Raw genomic sequence first — 21,868 nt, 5'->3', positions numbered from 1 at the left:
ATATAAAATTGGCGAAAGATCTAAGCAATTTTAAGACTGAAAGTGTATATCCATACCTTGCGGCAGATTACAAAGAAAACAAAGAAAAGGAAACTCACAATATAGGAGCAGATGCAAGACAAAAGAAGAAATGGGTTTCCTTCTCAGACACTTCAAGTTCTGACTCAGGACAAGACAATCAATACACAGTGTATGGTAACAAGCCAATACCCAAGACAATACTATCCATAGCCGCCTTTTTTAGGACATTAGGACCCCATGGGCGCACACTGGGGTCCCACACCAATGCAAATGCTTTGGTTTCCAGGTTGGAGACAACCGAGGTAGAGACAGAGGTCCCAGCGGAGACAGCAGAAAAAAAAAATCCGAATATTCAACATTTCCGGTCTCACATTGACAACGGATGAGACTAGCATTCTAACAAAAGGCCTCTTCTTTGTTCCAACAAATCCCACCAACTGGTTCAACATCGACAAAGAACTAAGAAGTTTTTTTCGCAAAATCAGGCTTAAATCATTTTTTGAAGATCTCAAGGGTGAACCTGAAGAAACAGACACAGGGTTCAGACTCAAATGCACGTTCCGCCCAGGAGAAAATGAAGTGTTGCCAGCCATCATAACGTTTGAGAAATGTGTGCTGAGGGAAGTCCATAGAATTCAATCAAGAACCAGGAATCAAAGACACACAATTACGAACAACGAACAGAAAGCCCAGAAAACACTTGCAGATAACAAAGACATTGTTATCAAGTCTGCAGACAAAGGGGGTGGCATTGTGATACAGAATGTGAACCAATACCGAGACATGGTGTGTTCCCTGCTGGATGATGAGACCAATTACAAGAAACAAAAAAAAAGACCCTACCCCTCAGCTACAACAGCAGATACAGGAAATAACCACATTTGCTTTGAAACAGCATTGGATCACAAAAAAGGAGGAAGCATTCCGTAATACATCGGAAGGCAGAACACCTGCCCTCTATGCTCTACCAAAAATCCACAAGAATGCCCAAATATCAGCTGGGAGACCTATAGTATCTGGGTGTGGCTACATCCTGGAACCCTTATGCAAATGTATAGATTATTTTTTAAACCACTTAGCCAACAAATCCCTACATATCTAAGAGACACCATGGCCGCAATCCAAGTCTTTGAAGACCTTCCATAAAATGCATCTATCAACTTGCTTACCACCATGGACATAAAATGTCTGTATACGAGTATTCCGCAAACTGAGGCCATCAAATGTATACGAGTACACTTAACACATCACATGATGCAGAGAAGGGTACCAATCAATTTCATCATTGAACTGCTGGAACTGGCCTTGACAAGAAATTTCTTTTCCTTCGATGACTGTTTCTATTTACAAACCTGCGGCACTGCAATGGGGGAAGCATTCTCTCCCAGTCTTGCCATCATTTTATGGCCGAATTTGAAGGAACATTTGTTTGTTTATTTATTTGGTAATGCGCACCAAACCCTTAGGTAGCTGGGTGCAGCAGTTACAAGTATACTTAAAGCTTAGGTACAACGTAGTCATTTGTGCTGAATGAGATCAACCCATGCTTGAATAACATCACCAATTGGAAAAGATACATAGATGTGATTTTCATTTGGTAAGGGGACCACGCAACTCTAAAAAGCTTCCACTCTTGGATCAACACATCCCATGAATCAATAACATTCCAACCTGACAACAATCAATTTTCTCGACAGGTCAAGATGACCAACTGTTATGCTCATTGTTCAAGAAGGACACGGACAGAAACTCTACTCCATTACAAAAGCTGAGATCCGCGCAACCTAAAGAACAATCTTCCCTATGGACAATTTTTGCGAGTAAGACGCAATTGCATGGAGAAAACTGAATTCCGCCATCATGCATTGGAGTTGCACTGGAGACTGCTTAATCAGGGGTACCCCAAAGAATTAGTCAAAAACAACAACAAAAGGACACTTAATACTCCCTGTGAAGTTTTACTTCAACCAAGACCCAGACGTGATGACCACGACATCATGACCTGCGCAACAACTTTCTGTCAGGCTATCAAACAAATCAGGAAATTTTGGCCTCTAGTGCAACTCAAAATTGCGGATGAACCATACCCTTGTATAGCGCTAAAGCGCTCCAAAAATCTCAAACAACATTTGACACATGCTCGACTCACTAAGAAAGCATCCAGGAACACCTTATGGAATCTTAGAGACCTGACGGGGCACTACCTGTGCAGCACATGTTCAGTGTGCAGATTCACTGGGAAAATCAAGCAATTTGACATATCGGGTAGAGAATGGACACTCCGACACTTCTCCTATTGCAAGAGTACCAATGTTATTTATATCACTGAATGCCCCTGCGCCCTTAGATATGTAGGGCAGACTAGCAGACCTGTACACAAACGAATAATTGAGCACCACTCAAGAATCAGGTGCAAGAATCACACTGCTTTGCTTGTCTCACACTACGCAGAACAACAACACAGCCAAGATGAAGAAGTGGTGGCTGGCAGACAAAGTGCATGGTAATACCAACATTGAGAATGCACTGAATCACAAAGAGGCCAGGTGGGTTTTTAAACAGAACACTGTTGATCATTGGCTGAATGAAGCCCTAGATGCACAGCAGCATACTTCACTGCAACATGCACGTGTGCTCAAGTAAGCCACCATTTGTTCATTTCACCCTTTTTCTACAGGGTAACTTAACATGAGTTTCATGCATAGTTGTGGAAGCCGAGCCAGTGACAGCCATCCCAAACACGCAGGTCAGTTTATTAACAGCCTGTACTTACCAATACCTTTTCCCTACAGCTGCCCAAACAACTTTTTAACCAAGACACTCCAGCACTTTACATGGAGCCAGTGTTCACCATTAAGTCATCTCACTTTCTAAGCACCCCTTAAATGACAGCGCCTCTCACTAAGGCCTGATACCACACAGAGTACCCTCTTTCAGGTTAGTGATGCCAACATAGGCATAAGAATAATTTGATTATGCCTCTCCAACATAGGTTTGTTTTTGCAATGAACCCCTCCACCCAACCTCCCAGCCCTATACTTTTGCTCCAATCCAGGCAACCCCCCCATTTACACATTTCTGTGCTCTCTTCCTTGTAGAGACACATCCTTAGGCCCAGAAGGAGGCAGCCTCCACTGCCTGCCGAAACGTCTTTGCACCAGCATCCCTCGTTCAGTCGATATCACGCCATTAGGAAGTAATTTTCCAACGTCGACCTTGGATTGGTCTTTACTCACTCACTGTGACTATGAACTGGTTGCGCCTGTATCCAGGACACATCTTTGAACTGGTTGAGAGCCAATTATTTAATTCATTTTAGTCAGAAACACATACACTCTTGCTCTGACCACATTGGCTCTAATTCTATTGGTTGCTCACTTGATACAAGTTCATGAATGCATTAACTTACTGGTTTGATTTTTTTTTATATATCATGTCTGTTTGAAACAGAAATGTTTCTGTACTCTATGTATGCATGTATATTCATTGTCCCACAATGTACTTTACAACGTAAATGTGTGTTGTCTCGCTAATATGTTTTAATAACATCTGTTAAAGATGAACTCGTCAGAAGATATTTGAAAATATAAAAAATCTGAAAATATAAAAAATAAATAGCAGCTATTGAGCTAACCGCCGTTTCAAAATAGTACATGTGTAATGGTTCATATGTGTGTGCTAGTGGAGTGCAAATTAATACATGTGGCACTACCCTACCGATTGACCTGAAGTTTCAGGGCCTTGGCGGGGTTCATTTACTGTTCAGGCTAACTTGGTCATAGCCATTTTTTCTTTGACAATAATTCATACTAAAATTATTAGTGTGATATAATTAGTGTGAATGGGAAGACCAACCCCCCCTAGTTCTTCAGCCTTCAATGCCCTTTTGGGTCTTTCCGTATTCCAGGGCTTCCCCTTGGGTTAACTACTTCCTGGCATCGTTAACAGCAGGAAAAGCCCACATCATCAGTGTATATAGCTATTAATACCCCAGGAAAGGTGGAACGAGGTATGCTGGTCCTGGAGTACTAGGAAAAGGAGGAGTCTTTAAATTGGCAAAACATGAAATGGCCCTGGTCACATGCAGTGCAAGGGACAGCAACATAGGGAAAGTAGGAGATGAGGAGGGCCGACGAGCGGCATGAGGGGACAGCATAGGAGGGAAGCAGATGGCTTGAGTTCCAAGTGGGACCAATGTGCAGAGAGCAGGTGCTGGGAGAGCCATGGCCGAGGACAGAAGGTGGAATGAGTGAGGAGGGACCTCATGCAGAAGATGACAGGCAGAGGATAGAGCTTAATGGAGGAGGTAGGTGATACACCAGGGAGCGGCAGGTTGAGGTACAACCCAAGAGCCCAGAGACCCGAGTAGAAGGGAGAGGAGAGGTGGGCATTTCTAACATTAAGGCTTGAATTCCAGCCAATTGGGAAGTCTGCAAGCCATGGCAGGTGTACAAATGCTCAATATTGCATGAAGACTTCTAGGTAACTTACCAAGGCTAAACATGGAGATGCTGGTGGACTATCTGAAGACTGAGGTGGATAGGTGGGATATTTTGTGGGACTAGATCAATTCCGTCAAGATGGCTTTTGCCCTCAAGGTAACCAATGTTCTTTCTTGTGCCCAGCAAGGTGTTTTAGGATCTTAATAATGTGATAAAGAAATTCATTTGGGATAACAAGGCTGCCCACACTGCCTTGAATACATTAAAGAGACCTGACATTTGTGATGGGTTTTCCGCTGAACATTTAGGTAGGTGGCTAGAGAGGAGGGTTATGCGCTCGCTGAAGATTGAAAGGATAGACCAGGAAAATCCACGGTGGAGATTGAACTCATTATTAACCCAAGCAGGAATTACTTGGAATGTAAATAGTTCTTATCCCCCTCAGCAGTAATATTAACATCTGAGAGAAGATGGAAGGACAAAAACGTGTTCACTGGATTAAGAAGGAGCTGTTGGGCAAAAATTTGTAGATTATAGGGATTGAAACCATACCCATTTTTGGCAGCCTCAATATGTTCAACATGAACAATATACAGAACCACACTTTGCTGGCCAAATTGGTACGTGAGCGGGTTGAGGTATTCAAATGACCTTTGCAGTTCTGACAACTGGCGGACATGTGCTCAGATCAAACAAGCAACACTGATGCCAAAGGATGAGTCTGGATGAGGTCTGGCCACTAGAAGACACATTTCACATTAAGAGTACCAATTCTGAAGCTTCTGTGTTAAAGAATCCCCACTTGACTGGGGTACAAGGCCATTCAATGACAAGACTTTGCTTATTGAACACCAGAGAAGATGCTTCAGGAGTGTTTAAATGACTCAGATACTTGCTGTGCCTGAAAGCATACAATCAGGACATTTTTACACATCTTGTGCTGTTGGACGGTTAAAAGTGTTTGAAAAAAGGTCAGATAATAAATCAATGCAGTTCTGGATCCCAAGTTCCTAGTAATTTTGAGTTTTTCATCTCTGGGGTGAAAGGAGACTGGGATGGTATCTCACATCAACAGAGGTTGCGGTTTAGGAGATTATGCCAGTAATGCTGATCAAAAAATAAATAAAGGATTTGGACATCTCCCACTTACTCCTGCTGCGAGGACAGGAGATCTGATGTGCACAACAGCTATATTATGGAGGCGGCTATATTCAGATCTAAGGGTGAAGTGGAGGAGTTTAGAGAGAACTGGTCCTCTTTTGAAAAGTGTCATGTATGAAATAACTCCCTTGAAGACGTTACCTGGTTGTTGGTTATCCCCTACACTTTGCCACCAAATGTTAGCTAATATGATTTGTTCTTTTTCTGTAATCCATCCATGCTTATTTAAAAACACTGGGCCTCAATATGACCCCGCAGGTCCGGAAACAAGGGTGCCGCTAAGCTTACCGGCATCGTTGTTTCCGGACCGGCATATTACAGGTCTGCCATGGTAGGCACACCGATTACAGAAGCACTGGCACCGTTAGCAATGGTGCCGGTGCTTCCGTGTCCCCACTCCCATAGAGTCCTGCAGGACTTTATGGGTATGGGGACTTACATTTTACCAGTGACTGACTTTCCGGGCTGCCGGGGTTGTAATCTCCCGGTGGCACTGGAAGTCAGGTGTCGGTAAATATTTACGGGTTTGGTGGCAACCCGCCGGTAGCACCGGCAGGGTTACCGCTGGACCCGTTCTGAGGCTCAATGTCTTAAGTTTTATAATGCAAAAACAGGTCAGATTTGTGAACATCTTCTAAAGAATCCTTGAAATAGTATGGAAGCCTAAAGTCAAGGGTGTAACTCTAGCACAGCTATGCATGTTCAAGGTCTGACATATGCAGTAGATACAGCAGGTAAGGATCGATGTACAATTATAGGGTTTATTTGCTCCAAGTAATATGATACCAGGGTTATGTCAGACTGGCGATGGATTGGCTTACATAAACATAGCATAACACTTACAGTAGGAGGATGTAGTTTAGGGTTGTGGTGGTACTCCTACATGAAAAGAATCAGGAGATTCTTTCATAGTGGGGTAGTAAAGCTCAATGTACCCAATCATCAATTCTGGTGCATCAGCCAGGTAGGCGTGGTGTGTCTACCTACCAATGGTTATCAGAGTTTAAGCAATTTTAGGACATTGGTCACCCTTAACATACATGTAAAACCAGAATGTTTAGGACTACTGTTTTTAACCAACACCAAACACTGTTAGAACACTAGTCATCCTAAACATACCTGTAACAACCAGAATGTTTAGAATGGATGGAAATCAAAATGTAACAATTTAAGTTTGGCTTTAAAACAGTCAGTATAAGAGTAATAAAAATCCACTCACCTCAGCTACCGTTAGAACAAAATACATAGATGGGTGTTGTGGATCAATTCCTTCCAGCTTCATCCCCAGCTTGAAGCCATTCTTGCTCTGGGTTACAGACTGGCACTGAGGAAAAAAAAGGTGTACAAGCTGGAACCATTACTTTACATAAAATAGGACAGCACACAACTGGTCACATCTATGTTGGTGTACCTCACTTTCACTACATAGCTTGGGAAATGGAGACAGTTTAAGGTGAGTTGCAATAGACACGTCCCTTTTTCTTCACATAGGAAACTAAAAGGTGAAAACATGGTAACAAGAGTCAGGTCCAAAGGTCAGGAGGTTGATTTCAACAGGACCTATCTGAGCAACAACAATGCATGGTTACTTTCACTCACTGATTGGAGTAATCATAATGGGTGGTCACCTTCACATACTGGTGGGAGGAGGAAAAAAGGGGAGACCCCCTTCACTCACTAATGTGAGCAAGAACAATGGGTAGTCACCTTCACTCACCTATTGAAATCAAGAACCCTGTGTGGTTCACTCATTGATGGGAGCAAGAACAATGTTCGGTCACCTTCACACACTGATGGGAATATGAACAATGTGTGGTAACATTCACTCATTAATGTGAGCAAAAACAATGAGTGGTCACTTTCACCCACTGATGAGAGCAAGAACAATGGGTGGTCACCTTCACTTACTTATTGAAGAACAATGGTGGTCACCTGCACCGTCTGATGGGAGACATTACAAATTGGTGGTCACTAACCAATGAGAGCAAGAATAAAGCAAGATCACCTTGAATCACTCACTAATGGGAGTGACAATAATGGGTGGTCACCTTCTCCCACTGATGCGATGATGGTCAACTCCACTCAAAGTCAGAACAAATGATTGCAGCGGACCTAATCACCAGTAAAAGCAAAAGTCAAGGCAAACCTGATTCTTTTACTTGGAGGATGTTTTCCACTGAAAATTCCCACAGTAGTCCTTCTGCTCTACATTTAAATAAAACAAGTTAAAGATATTTCGACAGAGACATGTGTTATTCAGTGCACAGGTGTGATGTCGCAAGTGTAAGCAGTGGTAAAAACCGAATATATCTGCTTGCTTGTCAATACAATTGTATTAAACGTGTCAATATGCATTTCATCAGTCATATGTGAAACTGAGTGCCACTTCAATTGTGTGCATGTGCACTGGTGCTATGTCATTTGGGCTCATTTTCAAGTTCCCTGTAATTTGACAGCAGGGACCCATTAAGTTTTGTGATGAATCACAGGTATTCATCCCTTATCCCCAACGGGAGAGACTGCCCCAATGAGGCTAGGGAGCTGAGCCCGCTCAGCAGGACCCTCCCTTTGGGGTCGAGGCAAGTGGGACCTCACCGGGAGACAAGGACAATGGGACTGCCTATTATAACAATGAATGTGACATCTTTTTATTTGGAGGAAGGCAAATGCGAAGAATAACCCATATGGAAAAGAAAAGGAAGGTGTCTCTAACAAGAGATGTAAAGGAGGGGGAAGGAGAGCCTTGTGCGCACAGGATACCCCCTGACATTATCACGCCGTGTGGATGTGGCAAGAAGGTAAGTCGCGAAGCATGAAACTTTCGTCAAGGCAAAGAGCGGCAGCACAAAATGCGAAAGCCCTGCATGTGCAGATGCAAAGAAAGCATAGTGAGAAGGAACGAGGTGTCCGGTGGCATGACCACAAGTGCAGCGTGGTGGGCAGGACGCCCGAACAATGATGCAGAGATCACCAGTGCAGGCAGCAATGGTGCTTCCGATCACCCATGACAGAGTACGGCAGGGACCTGACAAGAGCAGGCAGCCGACGAGCGAGGAGAGTGAGAAAGCATACCCGAGTGAGAGCCACACTCCGCCACCTTAGCCTCTAGAGAGAAAGATACCGGAGGAAAGGGGCGAAGCGGAAGGCCGCTGGGGTACCGTTATCAATCTGAAAAAACTTGTCCCAGTTTTAAGGCTGAGAAAGCAAAGATAAGACTGCATAATTGGAATTTTAGAAAGCAGAGAAAGCAAGTAACGAATAACCCAGATTAGGAAGAGGGTTATTACAAGAAGAGAGAAACTTGTCCCAGTCCTGAGGACAATATATTAAAAGGGAAACCAGTTAACAAAAGAAATGAAGAGAATATACAAAAAGGGTTTACCCAACCGAGGAGGGGAACAAGCAGAGACTGGAAACAAATTCCCTGGGAGGAAGGGAAGATACCCTACACCTTCAGAGTGGAAGGCTGGAGAAAGTCTAACAGAGAACCACATAATGAGAGACATGAAATACAACTTTCAAATGAACAGGATAAAAGAGGAGAGAATCTAAGACAGAGAGTTCATTACAAATGAAGCCTAAAAAAGGGTCACAATAATCCCAACTCATGAAAGTCTGAATTTAAAGACTGGGAAAAGTCTACAAGATGTGAGGAACCACCACCAGAGAAAACATTCTAAGTACGGGACCACATAAAGCACGAGAATCAAGTGTGTCTTGGAAGAACTACAAGAATTGATCTCAGGCACTATCCAAGGAGAATATGTTAAGAAATATCTGTACCACAGAGAAAAGTTGTAACTAAGGAGAGTATCTGAAATGAAGAAAAGACCAGGTGAATAAGACATACTCTTGGCAACTGGCGAGCACTTTAAGTTCCTTTAGATAGGTTGGGAATTCCCTCTAGCAAAAGGGAAAGTTAGGCCTTTTATCAATAATTTAATTCAAGATATTGAATAAGGTCCTCAGTGTGTCTGACTCCTTCTTCCGACCCGCCACAGTTTACTCTGTAAACATAATAGGTTCTGCTTTTCCTCGCCCTCATACAAATGCTTGAATATGAGCCACAGTGGTAATTTACGTTACGGCTCTACTGAACAGGAGCCCCGGTTTGTTTTCTTCCATTTATTTTGGGTGCCGGGACAGATACATTTCATAGGTAAGAGTGTTATTAGCACATGCATTTGCATGTCCACCTTTCCAGGTTAGGTTTGCTCATGAATAATTGTAAGCTGTGCTAATTTTGTGTGCGTTTACAGCAGTGTTCCGTCAGGCAGGGGAAGAATGTTTTTCTTGTTTCTCTAAGAATTTTTTTTTAAATAATGGCACAAATAGTCTGCATCCTTGAAGAAACCCAGGGCCTGCACCAACCTTCCCTTTTATGCCATATTAATTTCTTTTTCTTGTTGTGTGCCCTTGTTTTGTTTTTCTTCTCCCAATCCTCTCATTATTTACTTGCTGATCTGTATTTTCATGTTCCTTGCTTTCCATTTCAACTTCTCCATTTTCATACTCATCTCACACCCTCCAACCCTTCTTTCCTTCCTTGATCTGTCCCTTCCTTCTCTCTTTCCTCTGCCCCTTCGTCCATCCCTCCCACCCACCTTCCCTTCTTTCTGTGCTTTGCCCCTTCCTTCATCCCCTCTCGCTTATTCCTTTCCTCCCCCCCTTCCCTTCCTTCATTCCTTTCACTTTCTCTGTTTTTTAATCTTTCTTTTTTCTTATTCCTACTTTCCTTCTCTGCCCTCTCTTCACTACATTAATAATAGGGTGGCTATAATGACACAGATAGAGTTAAGCAGTAGCCTGCAACCTTTGGTACTCCAGATGTGTTGGACTACTACTCTCATCAGTCCCAGACAGATAGTCAATGGTGAGCTATCATGGGAGTCATAGTACAACATATCGGGAAAGCTGTTAGTGGCAGAAACATGAGTAAAAGATACAGAAGGTGTGAATAATTGATACCTCCTATCGTGGAATGAAAACTCACTAAGGATATAAAAATTTCTCAGTGCCATCACTCACCTCCCTGAAAAGATTTTCTGGTGCTGCAACGGCTCTCTGTTCTGCTAGATAGGCACTCCAGGACCACCGTCTCCCTTTCTCCTCACCTGAACCTGTAATGGATAAAAAACATGCGTTTTTGGAGAGCTATTCTTTGCACAAATCACTAAATGTATGGAATTCTCCAACAATATTCCTGGTTTCTACATTGTACCATATTGTGTGATCCTGAGAAAATAATCTCCCAGTTTTGTATTCTGACAGGAAATGCCTACTTTCACAAAAGCTTGATTCCCAATAGGCCACCTTATCAAAATGGTGGGTCACTGGGAATCAGCACATGCGCCAATTCATGAAAGTGCAAGCAGACCCGGAAGCGGCAGGATGAAAAAGATAAAGAGCTGGTCAGGGTCGCTGAGGAAAGGTAGGATGAGTGAGGGGGGGGGAGTTAAGGGAGGCGGCGGCCTCCAGAAATGCAAAGGAACAGGGTCAGGTGTCCTTTGCAAGTTGGGTGCAGGAAAGGAGGACAAGGCGCCTGTATAGGGTTTCTGGGGGTGTCCCATGAAAAACAGGAGTGCAGGTCCACGGAAAATGTTGCTTTGCAGCACCAAATCTGGGAAACCTGGCTTTGGCAAAAAAGTGGGGGAAAAAACATGGAGCCTTTTCACAAACGTGTGAGTGATTGGCAGCACTTAAAATGACAAGAACATCACATTTATGTGCTATATGTTAAAAATAGGTATTGCACTACCTCAGTCAATCATCAGTACCACACTGATGATGTCCAAAGAGGTGGAAACACGGGTTAGGTGTTGCTGCTGGTGCTCCTGCTCTGGGGAGTATTGCTTGGCATTTTGGGCTGGACCACCACTTGTGGGTGAAATCAGACAAATGTAAATTCTCCTCTGGTAGGGCATAGAGAGCTGCATCAAGGTCCACCTGATTGGATTACAGCGCACAGAACAAGCTATTTTAACGTTTGTTCAGTCTCAGTGGAGGATTTCTCACACTGCTGTTTTATAAATGATGTTCTGTTTTGTTGCTTTAAAGTACTGAACTTATTTTTATGTGTATTATTATTTGATATTTAATAGCCTACTGCAGGCAAACAAGATGCTCCAATGCACTGTGGTTGAAAGCAGGGTAGATGGAGAGCGGAAAAGGAGATGGAAACGCAGGGCCCGTACAATTAAGTTTGGTTAGATTAAATGCATTAAAAGCTCCCTCATGGATGGTGTATTCAGGCCTATGAAAGCATCTATTAACTTTGATAATCTCCATTGAAGGAAAGGAACGACAGTGACTAGAGGGGCTAAATGTTTGGCCTGAGCTAGGCCAAACATTGGTGGAAGCCTTCCTAAAGGTAAGGGTTTATCAGGACTTTCCGGAATTGAGGTGACTGGGATCCGGTCTTAGTTACAAAGAAAGAGTGGGCCACAGTTCCAGGACATTGATGACCACTCTTTTGTTTCCCACCATTTTCAGTCGTTTTTTTGTGAGGCGAGTCTTTTTGGTGTGCTAGACCATGGCGCTCTGGAAGGGCTATATTTCTGGAAGAGTTTGAAGTTGTCAGTTGTGTGTGCCCCACCTTTCATCCAACTTCCAAAAAAAGAGCCTTGAATTCAGTGTAGTACTGGAGGGCAGCCAGTAGAGATTCCAAAGAGCTCTGGAGATGAGGTATTGTTTCTCAAATCCAGGTCCTCTCTGTTTTGGGTGACTTGAGGTTCAAACTGGTTGAATGCTGCTTCATACAAAGAATGGCTTATTGGGAACTAGAAAAAAGGTTTTGAATAGAACACATTGATCAGCCAGTTGTTGTCAAGCTAACGGGGGCATAATGCTCAAGGGCTCCCCATGTTGCTGGTGCTAGAAAATAGAAGTGGCTAAACTGCTTTTTTTCTTACCGTGTTGATTCACGCTCCACTCTTCGCTCTCTGTGTTGCTCACTGTTGCATCACCTCCCATGGTTTTTCTTCTGTCTTCTTGCTAATCCCATGCAACAGAAAACATGTCCACATTAGTTTTTACACCAATAAACCAACAGATGGCAATCAACACTTGTTGCTGAGTGTGTATATCCATCAGTGAAAATGGCTTCCTTAATAGGAAAAGTGGCATCTGGTTTAAATCTGATAATTGTTCTGGGTTTTGGCTTTTTTTTGTTAGGGCTGGTTTTTTGGCTTTGTGACTCGGGCCTTTGCTGCATAAATTGACTAGCAAATGTGAAAAAATTGTCTTCAAACAATGAAAAGAGGTGGATAATTAGGACATTATGGCTTGATAACTCTTTGTGCTGATTTTGACATATTGACCTCTCTTATCAATCTTCATTTAAGTTATGCTCTAAAGCTAAAAAGCTTAATGATCAACATAAGCCTCCATAAATTAAGGTGCTTTCAATGTTGTTTTGTACAGAACCCATCTACGATGCCAGCAGTGTCTAGGGCATATTGGAATTGTGATGAATTCTCTTCATTGTGTTAGTAGATGTCTGGGTAAGTACTTAGAAGAACAAGTTACTTACCACATGTAACGTTCTGCCGACTGAATGTTCCTCCCACGTATTCCTCATCTTTGATATTCGTATCTTCAGCTTTGCTGCTTCGGAAAAAAGGAAATTCCACACCAGTGGGACTGTGCTCGAGGTTGTGGCGTCGATGTCCCTCGAGGGTTGCCGTCTGGTGTCGACGTCATCGCTAGTACAAATAGCTCGAGCCGTGCCCGTTGGCTTCAGTTCTGTTTTTTCGTTCCCATCATTTGTGGAATTGACCAGGTGTACCCCAAGACCACAAGTTCTCAGAAAGTGCAGAGTGCAGAACACGTACATTCTATGTCAAGATCGGAGGCTCACATTATGCTTCTCTTTCTTTATTTAAATATTAAAAGAAAGCTCAGCAGCAAGATATTTTTTCTTAGTGCACCTGTGTGTCATAAGTCATAAGTATGAAGAAAAAAGGTGCACACAAAAAATATAACAATAAAAACTAACAAGATCATCATAAATGTCTTTTAAGTCCTTAAATAGCATGAAACTTCCTTTCCCAGGAAGCCTGTAGAAAGTTCAACATGAGGTCACCAACATGTGACCTGGGTCCCCCAATGAGTAGCCAAGTCCCCACATAAACAGTCTTGAATATGATGCCACTTACTCTTTCTTTGCTGCTCATAGCAAGAGATAAGTGCATCATATTCTAGATCTGTTCTATTATCTGTTTGAGTGCTATATCACATTGAATGCTTTGTATTAGCGCAGCGTTCGCCGCGCGTCTTTCAAAGGGTTCATTTTTCCCTTTGTTTTCTTCTACGCGTCCTCTGATTGCGTGACTAGATTCTCTCCGACACCAGCTGCTTCCTCCTGGCGTCGGAGAGTACTGCGCGCCTTTTCTTTTTCCTCTTTTTGGCTTTAACAAGCCGTATTTATTGAAAACAGGAGGGTCCGCCTTCACGGACCCTCGCATGTGGTTTCCGCTCGCTTCCCCGAAGCGGCTCGTATTGCAGAGCCCGGGAAGCAACCGCCGGAAGTTATGTTTGACCGCGGTTCGGCACGCAGTCACCAGAGAGAGCACCTGCTGTAGCAGGTCCTTTCTTCAGCTTTCTGGTGCTCGCAAGCGCATTTCCGTTGTATTTCACAACAGATTTTGCGATCACGAGTGCCAGAAGCTGATTTTGCCGGCATTTGTTGACTTCACATAAAACATTTTTTTTTAAAAAGAGGCAGAGACAGCTGAAAGCTGACATTGCCACATTGGACAAGTGCTCCACAGAGACTCCCCATTACAATAACTGTGGGCTTGAAAGAAGGCGGTCTGTCCCCACAGAATAAAAAAAGATATATGAAAATATATTTGTATAATAATAATTGAACATTTGAAAGAAAAAAGCTAAAGGGAGAATAGAAAGGTGCAAATACGATATGGCAGCCCAGTACTTCCCTCATGAAGGCCAGGATTGGTCTGAATATGAGGAAGATACTTTTGACATAGATGAAGTGGCAATGGAAAACAGCCGGGAAAAGGTGCTGGGTTCCACAGTGGAGACCAGCATCAAGAAAGCTGTGACAGAAATGCTCCTGCCTATTCAGCAGCGCCTGGACAACATGGAGGAGCACCTACAAGAGAACTCCCTACCAAGAAAAAAGACTCAAAAGAGGAAGCACCTTTCAGATGGGGGATGTATTCCGGCTCGCTTGAGTAAAGACTCTACGATCCCCTCCCCCTGCCCCCCTCGCCCCCCAGAGCCAGCCAGAACCGGCCACTGCTGCCCTTTCAAACACCTTCTCCAGGCTGAAAAAGGCCTTTTTGAATAGGAAGGAAACCCCTTCCGCAGATGGACCCTCTTACCACGAGGAAGAAAACCGGGGTACCAGACCCTCAAGCCTGGAGGGATATAAACAGGGATTTGACCAAGAGGGAAATGACTTTAACAGTCAAGTCAATCTCCCATCTCCTCCGAAGACACACAGACAGTAGGGTCACGACCCTCAACCTCAGGGATTGTGGCAGCCCCCATCCCTAAGAAGCCAGCCAAGGAACCCCTCCCCCCCTCCCCTCTAAAGGGATGTTTACTCCAGAAGATTTGGTGCATTCCAGATCTACGGACTGGGAACCATCTTCCAAGGACAACAGAGTACATTAAGGACAGGCTACGCAAGCCCTTGGACAAAGAGGTCTGAGCGAGACTCAAAACAGAATGCCCACGCCCGGGGATCCCAGACAAGGTAGCCCTGATGCCGGAGTTAGACTCCAAAATGATTACTTTCGTAGGAAAGAATGCCAAAGATCCATCAAAGGGCATAGATGGTGCCTGGAGGTCCTGTCAAGACAGGGTACTGGACGTCACTGGTCCACTTGCAAAGATGATGGACCTGGCTGAAGCAGCCATAGCCACAGGTGAACCCATCGACCCAGTAATACTCTCGGGCTGGGCTCAAAGAGCCATTTGTTTGCTGTGGAACGCCAATTGTGCCATATCAGCTGAGCACTGCAAGGGTATCCTTTACATAATCGACGCCAAGCTAAGTGAGTTAGCAGACACTGAATCCGGGGCGGCTGCCTAAGGTCTGCTCTTCGGCAACTCCTTCATGAAGGAAATGTCCAAATTTGTTGGCACCTTCACTGCACTAGACAAAGCGCAATCCTCCATCAGAAAAGTTTTCTCCTCAAAAATGTTCACCAGGGCTGGACAAGACAGAGGTCACTCTTCCGGCCGATACTCTTTTGATCGAAGATCTTAGCAATCCAGAGATCAACACGCCTGGCAGGATCGCGCAGATACCTTCTTCCCTTCGAGAGGGCGAGGAAGAGGTCACGGTTGGAGGGGAGCCGCCCGGTACCCAGCACAGCAACAAACCACAGGTCAGACTACCTACCGCAGCGCCAGCGGCGCAAACGCCTTTGGAGGGAGGCTAGCTCCTTTTGCGCATGCATGGGATTCCTTATCAGGGGATGCATGGGTCAGAGACACAGTTCGCGGCATGCGTCTAGAGTTCTTCGCACAACCCTTTCACACAGGTCGTCCCATTCCCATTACAATGTGAAAAGAGGACGAGGTAGCGCTGAACAAGGAAATTCGCAGTTTAGCGATGAAACAAGCAATATGCCCCTGCACAAGCCAAGGTGGTTTCTTCAGCCCAATATTTCTGGTACGCAGGAAGCAAAAAGTGTGTCCAGTGATTAACCTAAAAGCTCAACGATTTAATCGTTTACCGTCATTTCAAAATGGAGGGTATTCACATGCTCAGAGACCTCCTGAGACCCAACGACTGGCTTATGCGTATGGATCTGAAAGATGCGTACCTTGCGGTGCCATACATCAGGACCACGCAAGCAATCTGAGATTCTCCTGGAATCACCAGGACTGGGAATTCACAAGCCTGCCATTCGGTCTCTCTTCAGCTCCTTGGGCTTTCACCAAGCTCCTGAGACCAGTAGTAGCACATTTAAGAGAACAAGGTGTTCGGCTGATAATATATTTGGACGATATTATCTTCATGGCACAGTCTCAAGCTCTGGTAGAACAGACAAAGCTGGCCATAGACCTACTACACAGTCTCGGTTTCCTCATAAATTGGGAGAAATCAATCCTTCATTCATCCAGAAACCTAGAGTTTCTAGGATTTGTAGTGAACACCGAATTGGCTCAACTCCGTCTCCCGACGGCCAAAATTCACTCCACCAAAAGGATCCACAGACTCCTACAGAGGGACTAGGTATCTCCTCGAGACCTAGCGAGGGTAATAGGACTTCTCTCCTCCTCTATCCAAGCTATTTTTACCAGACCTCTACACTACCGAGAGTAACAGAGGCTAAAGGGACAGCATTTAAGACACAGTCTATCTTATTCACAGCGACTGACGCTATCACCAGGAGCAAGGATGTAACTCAACTGGTGGCTCACCCACATGAAGGCCTGGAACGGCTGAGCAATCTTAGGATCTGCCCCAGACATAGTGATAGAGTCAGACACCAGCCGTTCCGGCTGGGGAGCGAGATGCGGACCAGTGACCACAGAAGGAACATGGTCACTTCAGGAACTCGAGATGCATATAAACTGCCTGGAGCTCCTTACGGGTTCCTTCGCAGTACGCTCCTTTGCCAAAGACAGAGTGAGCTGTTGTATCTTACAGAAAATGGACATTTCAGAAGTAAGATACATCAATCATCTGGGTGGCACCAAATCTCTGCCTCTAGCCGAACTAGCCAAAGATTTTTGGCATTTCTGTCTAGAACACCGGATTTCGGTCACGGCAGAGTATCTACCAGGCCTTATGAACATAATGGCAGATTGGTATTTGTATATTGTTTATTTGTAGTGCGCACCTTGCCTCGGGGCATCTGGGCGCATGTTTAAGAGGCAGTTACAAGTTACAGCAAATAGATACAATATACAATTTTACACATATTTACAAAATGTTCAGAGCATCGAAAAGAGAGGAAAGGAGTGAAATAAAGTATACAGTAAAAACAGTATGTACAATGAGCAATCAGTAATGGGATTAACAGATTTAAGGATTATAAAGAGGAGAATAGGGCATCCCGTTCATGTAACCACCATTGGGTTTTAGCTTTGAAGGAATTAATGTACGGAACGTTTGAGAGCATTAGGTAGGGTGTTCCAGAGCTTAGCCGCGAGGACTGGGAAGCTCGAGCCTCTGGCGGTCTGTAGATTGAAACTAGGAATAGTCAGCGTGTGAGCCTGAGAAGATCTTAGTGGTCTGGTTGCTGTGTGTTGCATGAAGCGCGTGGATAGGTAAGCCGGGGCTGCGTTGTTCTGGGCCTTGTGTGTTAGAACAAGTGCTTTGAGGGATATGCGGTGTGTGATGGGTAGCCAGTGCAAGTTGCGTCTCGTGTTAGATATGTGGGCACGCCTGGGAACGTTGAGAGCTGCCCTTATGGCGTTGCTCTGTGTGATCTGGCGTTTATCTATGTTTCTTTGACTAGTCCCTGGGTAGAGGGCGTTGCAGTAATCTATTTTGGACATGATGAGGGTTCTGGCGAGAATCAGACAGTTCTCCGTTGTCAAAAAGGGGCGACATGCTGTAATCAATTTACAAGTATAGGATGACGCTGGACAACTGCGTTGGTTTTACGACTGAGGGACAGAGTAGAGTCTAGATATATTCCAAGTGTTTTTGTGACATTGGAGACTTTGATATCGTTCCCGTCAATAATGAAGGAATTGTAATTGGGGTCAAGTTTAGTGAGTTTGTATTGTGAGCCACGAATGATTAATTCCGTCTTTTCATCATTAAGGCAAAGCCCATGATGAGCCATCCAGGCCTGGATGACAGTGCACTTAGCACTTTTTTTGACAAGGCACTTAGCACTTTTTCTGATAACCTTGTTGCACTGACTTTTGTGGCCTAACTGCTGTAGATACACAGTGGCTATATAAATTATAGTTAGCAGTACCTGATTAGATAGCCTTTTAGATAGATACATTATCTTTCTAGCATATTTTGATATATATTATGTATTTGTATGCATTTTAGAAAATGTTATAGTGTGGATGATATAAAATGACTTTTACTGTGTTTTTGGATTAATTGAATAAAATATGTAAATTTGACTTCTGACCTGTCCATGTCCCTCATTGCCCATTCACCCTACTTAGTCTTTGAATGTTTTGAATTGTTGTATTTATCCGTGTGACCCCATTTCTCTTATTCGCTGGATGACAGTGTAGACTGCATTGAGTGCTTTAGCATCTGTTACATAAACGCCAGTGATAGGGATGAGTATCTGGGTGTCATCCGCATAATTTGTGTAGGAGACACCCAGATAGTGGTTTAGTAAACACGTTATAAAGTGTGGGAGATATACAAGATCCTTGTGGAACTCCGCACAGGACGTGGGCTGGATCAGCTGCGGCTAGGGGAGAGAAGAGACCCTCATGGTTCTGTTTGCCAGAAAGGAGCTGATCCAAGATGTGGCTGCGTCTGAGAAGTGGGCCACAATTTTGAGGTGGTGGAGGAGGATTTGGTGATCGACCAAATCAAAGGCTGCTGAAAGATCAAGGAGGAGCAGGAGCGCCAGTTTGCCCTTGTCTTTCAGCTCCTCGATTTGGGTTTTCAAATCAATTAAGGCTGTCTCTGTACCGTGTCTGGGACCAAAGCCAGATTGTCTAAGCCCTAAAAGATTGTTGGTTTCAAGATAGTCCTGGATTTGGAGATAGGCCGCGCGATCCAGAATTTTGAGAAGGTAAGGCACCGTGGTGATGGGCCTGTAGTTAGAGGGATTACTGGGATCGATATTAGGATTTTTGATTAGAGGGATGACCCAAGCATCCTTAAGGTTGTCAGGTACAGTGCCCGATTTGAAGGAGGCATTAATGAATGAGGTAATGAATGGGGCCAGATCATGTGCAGCTTCCTTTATGACCGGTGCAGGGCAGGCGTCACCTTGGCAGTTGGAAGGCTTAAGCTTTGTTGTGATATTTTCGACTTTCTTGATGGTGAGGGGTGCGAAGCTAAAAGGTTTGAAGGAATGTTTAGGAGAAGGGGTTTTGTAAGACGGGGCATTACCCGTTGTGTCAGAGAGGTAGCTTTTTTTGTATTAATTTTGGCTTGGAGCATGGCAATTTTGTCAAGCAGTGCCTTTTGAATATTGGAGACCCATTCAGTGTCCGGGGTGCACGTAACAAGCGGGGCGACAGGCGACTCCAGCTCCTTGGTATTTGATTGGGCTTGAATGATACTTTTGTTATATACTTCCTTTTTGAAGCTAGGATGGCTTCCTTGTAGGTAAGGGAGGCTGCGGTAAGGTTGTTTTTGTTGACAAGAGAAGGTGAGCTTTTCCAATGAGCCTCAGCTTTTCTTTTTTCATTACGCAGATCGCGTAAGTGCGGGGGTAAACCAGGAATTAAGGTGGAGCCGCGTTTTTTGTTTGCGCAGTTTGAGGGGGGAAATGTTGTTGAGGGCTTTTAGCATGGCACGGTTGTATGTATCTACTAGCACTGTGGGGTCCGAGCATGTGGTTGACGCCGAGTTCAAAAGAGGAAAGATAAGTGGGAGTAATTTCTCAACCGTAATATCCTTTTTGTTGCATGTGGAAGTGGGAGGGGCAAGGTTGGGTTTATCTGTGGGTGGACTGGAATTAATGGAGAATGATATTTTGTGGTGATCAGACCATGCGCATGGCGACACAGTGGTGACGTTAAGCGCACAGTTCATGTCAGAAACCCAGTCAAGAGTGGGACCCTTGGTGTGGGTGGGCTCATTGACGTGTTGGGTGAGACCGAAGTCGGCCAGGACTCTTTCTAGGTCAATGGCTTTGGCGTCATTCGTATCTTGGTAGCCTAGATTGAAGTCTCCCAGTATAATGATTGGCAAGTTGGGCTTAGCGCTGGTAGCTAGGATAGATGAAATGTCCTCTGCGAATGAAGAGGTAGGGCCAGGGGGCCTGTAAATGAGATGAACGGTGGCCGTGTGATTGGGTGAGATCAGCAATTTAATTGACAGTAATTCCGCTGATGGCAGCCGCAGGCTGTTGGCAGCTCTGAGGTTAAGCGAGCTCTTAAATACGACCGATTACAGCGACTGGTGACTCGACAGAGAAGTCTTCCTTCGGATTCAGCAGGTTTGGGGTCCCATGTCCAAGGACCTGTTTGCCTCTCGCCTGAACACTCAGCTACCAGTGTTTTTCAGCTGGAATCCACATCCAGCAGCGACTGCGACGGATGCTTTCTTCCAACATTGGACCGAAGGGGTACACTATGCCTTTCCCCCCTTCAACATGATTGCGAGGACCCTGACAAAGGCCTGTCAGGAACAAACAGAATTGGTTCTTATAGCCCCGGTCTGGACCTCTCAGACCTGGTATCCAGTTCTTCTGGAACCTCCTTCGGATTTTCCAATCCTTCTACCCCAATTTCCAGATATCCTTTTGGATCCCGCAGGACAGCATCACCCCCTTCTCCTCCAAGGATCTCTGTTCCTAGCAGCCTGGAGGATTTCAGGTCAAGGTGGAGAGTTCCAGGCATGTCTCACATGGCAGTCAGCCTCATTGAAGAGAGCTGGGCCCCTGCCACTCTCAAAAGATACTCTAACTCATGTAATGCCTGGAGAAACTGGTGCCAAAACTAAGGCTTACATCCAGTTTCAGCACCTATAGAGGAAATTCTGAATTTCCTAGCATCCTTAGTGGAAAGAGGTCTGGCCTACAGGACAGTTAATGCATACCGCTCTGTCATTTCAGCAGGCCACGACCCCATAGAAAGGATCCCAGCAGGAGAGCACCACCTGGTTTGCAGACTACTTAAGGGCGTCAGACTTACAGTCCTGCCTCCGTCTCGCTACAATAAGCTTTGGGACGTTAACAAAGTGTTGAACCTTTTTCTATCCTGGCCAGATAACGAGGAACTATCCCGCACCCACCTATCCGGCAAACTCACTACACTGCTCTTCCTCGTCTCCTGCAGGAGAGTTTCTGATGTCAGAGCCCTCGATCTAGCGGGCAGAACCTTCTCCCACAACGCATAGTGTTCCATATACATAGGAGGACTAAGTGCAACTCAAGAGTGATTTCTCATCCTGCTTTTAGAGACCAGCCCAAGCTCTATTTAGTCAGATGCCTGAAGACTTACGAAAAGGTTACGGCTCTTCTTAGAACCTCTCCTAATGGGCAGCTATTGATAGCCTTACGCAAACATCATAAAGCAGTTTCCGCTCCAACACTAGCACGCTGGGTGCGGTAGACCTTAACCCAAGCAGGAATAGATACCTTGCACTTCGGAGACCA

General features: G+C 44.7%; 1 protein-coding gene across 2 annotated transcripts in view; it reads right to left on the bottom strand.

Moving 5' to 3' along the window:
* Positions 1 to 21,868, bottom strand: part of L3MBTL1 (L3MBTL histone methyl-lysine binding protein 1) — a 1,278,801-nt gene that overhangs the window by 852,269 nt on the left and 404,664 nt on the right. For both annotated transcript variants that reach the window (XM_069652331.1, XM_069652332.1), the window contains exons 7-9: positions 12,536 to 12,617; positions 10,653 to 10,744; positions 6,844 to 6,948 (exon numbers count right to left, since the gene is read on the bottom strand). In XM_069652331.1, coding sequence (XP_069508432.1) covers positions 6,844 to 6,948; positions 10,653 to 10,744; positions 12,536 to 12,617 — 279 coding nt within the window. The remainder of the gene's footprint in view (positions 1 to 6,843; positions 6,949 to 10,652; positions 10,745 to 12,535; positions 12,618 to 21,868) is intronic.

This window comes from Ambystoma mexicanum, chromosome 3p, assembly GCF_040938575.1.
Source record: "Ambystoma mexicanum isolate Mex_15411 chromosome 3p, UKY_AmexF1_1, whole genome shotgun sequence".
In the NCBI taxonomy this organism is placed as follows: Eukaryota; Metazoa; Chordata; class Amphibia; order Caudata; family Ambystomatidae; genus Ambystoma; species Ambystoma mexicanum.
This window is presented reverse-complemented; position numbering and strand designations above follow the sequence as displayed.